Source organism: Chinchilla lanigera, unplaced genomic scaffold (assembly GCF_000276665.1).
Source record: "Chinchilla lanigera isolate Chin_1 unplaced genomic scaffold, ChiLan1.0 scaffold00157, whole genome shotgun sequence".
Lineage (NCBI taxonomy): Eukaryota > Metazoa > Chordata > Mammalia > Rodentia > Chinchillidae > Chinchilla > Chinchilla lanigera.
Genome location: NW_004955558.1, coordinates 1,683,590 through 1,685,168, shown reverse-complemented (window position 1 = coordinate 1,685,168; position 1,579 = coordinate 1,683,590). Strand labels below are relative to the sequence as shown.

Here is a 1,579-nt window from a genome sequence, read left to right as displayed (position 1 = left end):
GTCCTGGCTGATCTCCCTCCTGTTTTGAGCTTTTGAGCTTGAGGCTCCTGCAACTTTCCCCTGTCATCAGGTTACATGATGTAGAACCTATACTGAATGTTCTTCATTCAGGCCACAGACTCCAGACTCAAGGTTTTTGGGTTTATATCAAGACTTGGAACCCCAACGTCAGAGCCTCACACTTTAGGCTTCTGATGCCCCTGTCTGGGATCCAAGGTGTAACGTCAGAAAATCTAAACCCGGACTACATACTGTAGGGCGCATCTGAAAATTCAGTACTCAGTAAGAGACTGGGGGAGTCTCCTGGGGTCTACATGATGAGGCCAAAACACCCGCAGAGAGATAGCAGAGCTCTGGATATGCCTTCATGTTGACGTCACCTTCTCCTGTCGCAGAGATTTGGACATTGTTCACCATAAAGTGTACCTATATTGGTTGGTTGTACACTTATATGTATAAAAGTGATGTGGATATGTTAATACTGTTATTTCAATCTTCTATAGCCTCATTCTGTTAAAAATTGTCATAGCATACATACTACAGTATTTACTACCTCTGATGCTTATTGTGTTCACGACGTGGTGCAACCATCATCATTATTCATTTCCAGATAGTTTAGTGACCCATAAAGGAAACCCCCTTCAGACCAACAGTTGCACCCCTTACTCTCTGTGTCCCAGTGCTGGAAATCATGAATCTGCTGTTCCCATGGAGTTGCTTATTCTGCATAGTCCATGTCAATGGAATCTACAACATGTGACTTCCCAAGGCTGAATTCTTTCACTTCACATCATATTTTCTTGGCACTGATCTATGTTTAGTGTTTCATTCCTTTTTATGAATGATTCTGAATATTCCATTGCATAATGATGTCACAATTATTGATCTAATTTAATGATATTGTCTGTGGGGTCATTCCAGTGTTACTATGAAAAAGAGTCTCTGAACATTACCTGTATAGATTCTATGTAGGCTAAGCTTTCTAACACATACATCATATATCAGGCATGTTAATTAGTGTTTTTTTCACATATACTCAGGAGTGTGATTTCTGGCCAATGAGACCAAGATCATCATTACTCCTACCTCAGGTCTTGGAGAACTCACCCTAGCTTGCATCCTAAATGTCTCCACACCTTCCCTGTCTTCTTCAGTTCTTCTGTGCACTTGATTCCTGCAGGTAGTATCAGGCAATAGTCTACTAGCCCAGCATCACATATTTGTGTATGAATGCACAGTTTTCCCAGAAAAGTAATTTGCCATGAAAGGAAGCATTAGGAAGGCTGGTATCCAGGGCTATAAAAGAATTTAACAAAGCCAAATGCTGGTGGCTTAGGGATTTGTTTCATAGGCAATGGATTACTATTGCCCAGAGAGAAGGAAGTCTAGTGCTGCTCCAGCTATCAGGAGATCCTAGTGTCATCCCCTTTATGCCAGTTTGAGGTCAATAGCGAATGCAAGATTTGTGGTGTCAGGAAGACTTCCATTCAGATTTCAGAAGAAGTTCTGAGAGGCCAGGCAGTGTGCCACTGACAGGGTTGTGTATGAAGTTATGAGTGGCAAGCTGAAGGTGCTGTGG

The 1,579-nt window shown here is 42.1% G+C and overlaps 1 protein-coding gene across 1 annotated transcript in view; it reads right to left on the bottom strand.

The window, feature by feature from the left end:
• LOC102008580 overlaps window positions 1-1,579 on the bottom strand; it is a 59,703-nt gene that overhangs the window by 25,086 nt on the left and 33,038 nt on the right. The window contains exon 2 of the mRNA XM_013508849.1: window positions 48-101. Coding sequence (XP_013364303.1) covers window positions 48-101 — 54 coding nt within the window. The remainder of the gene's footprint in view (window positions 1-47; window positions 102-1,579) is intronic.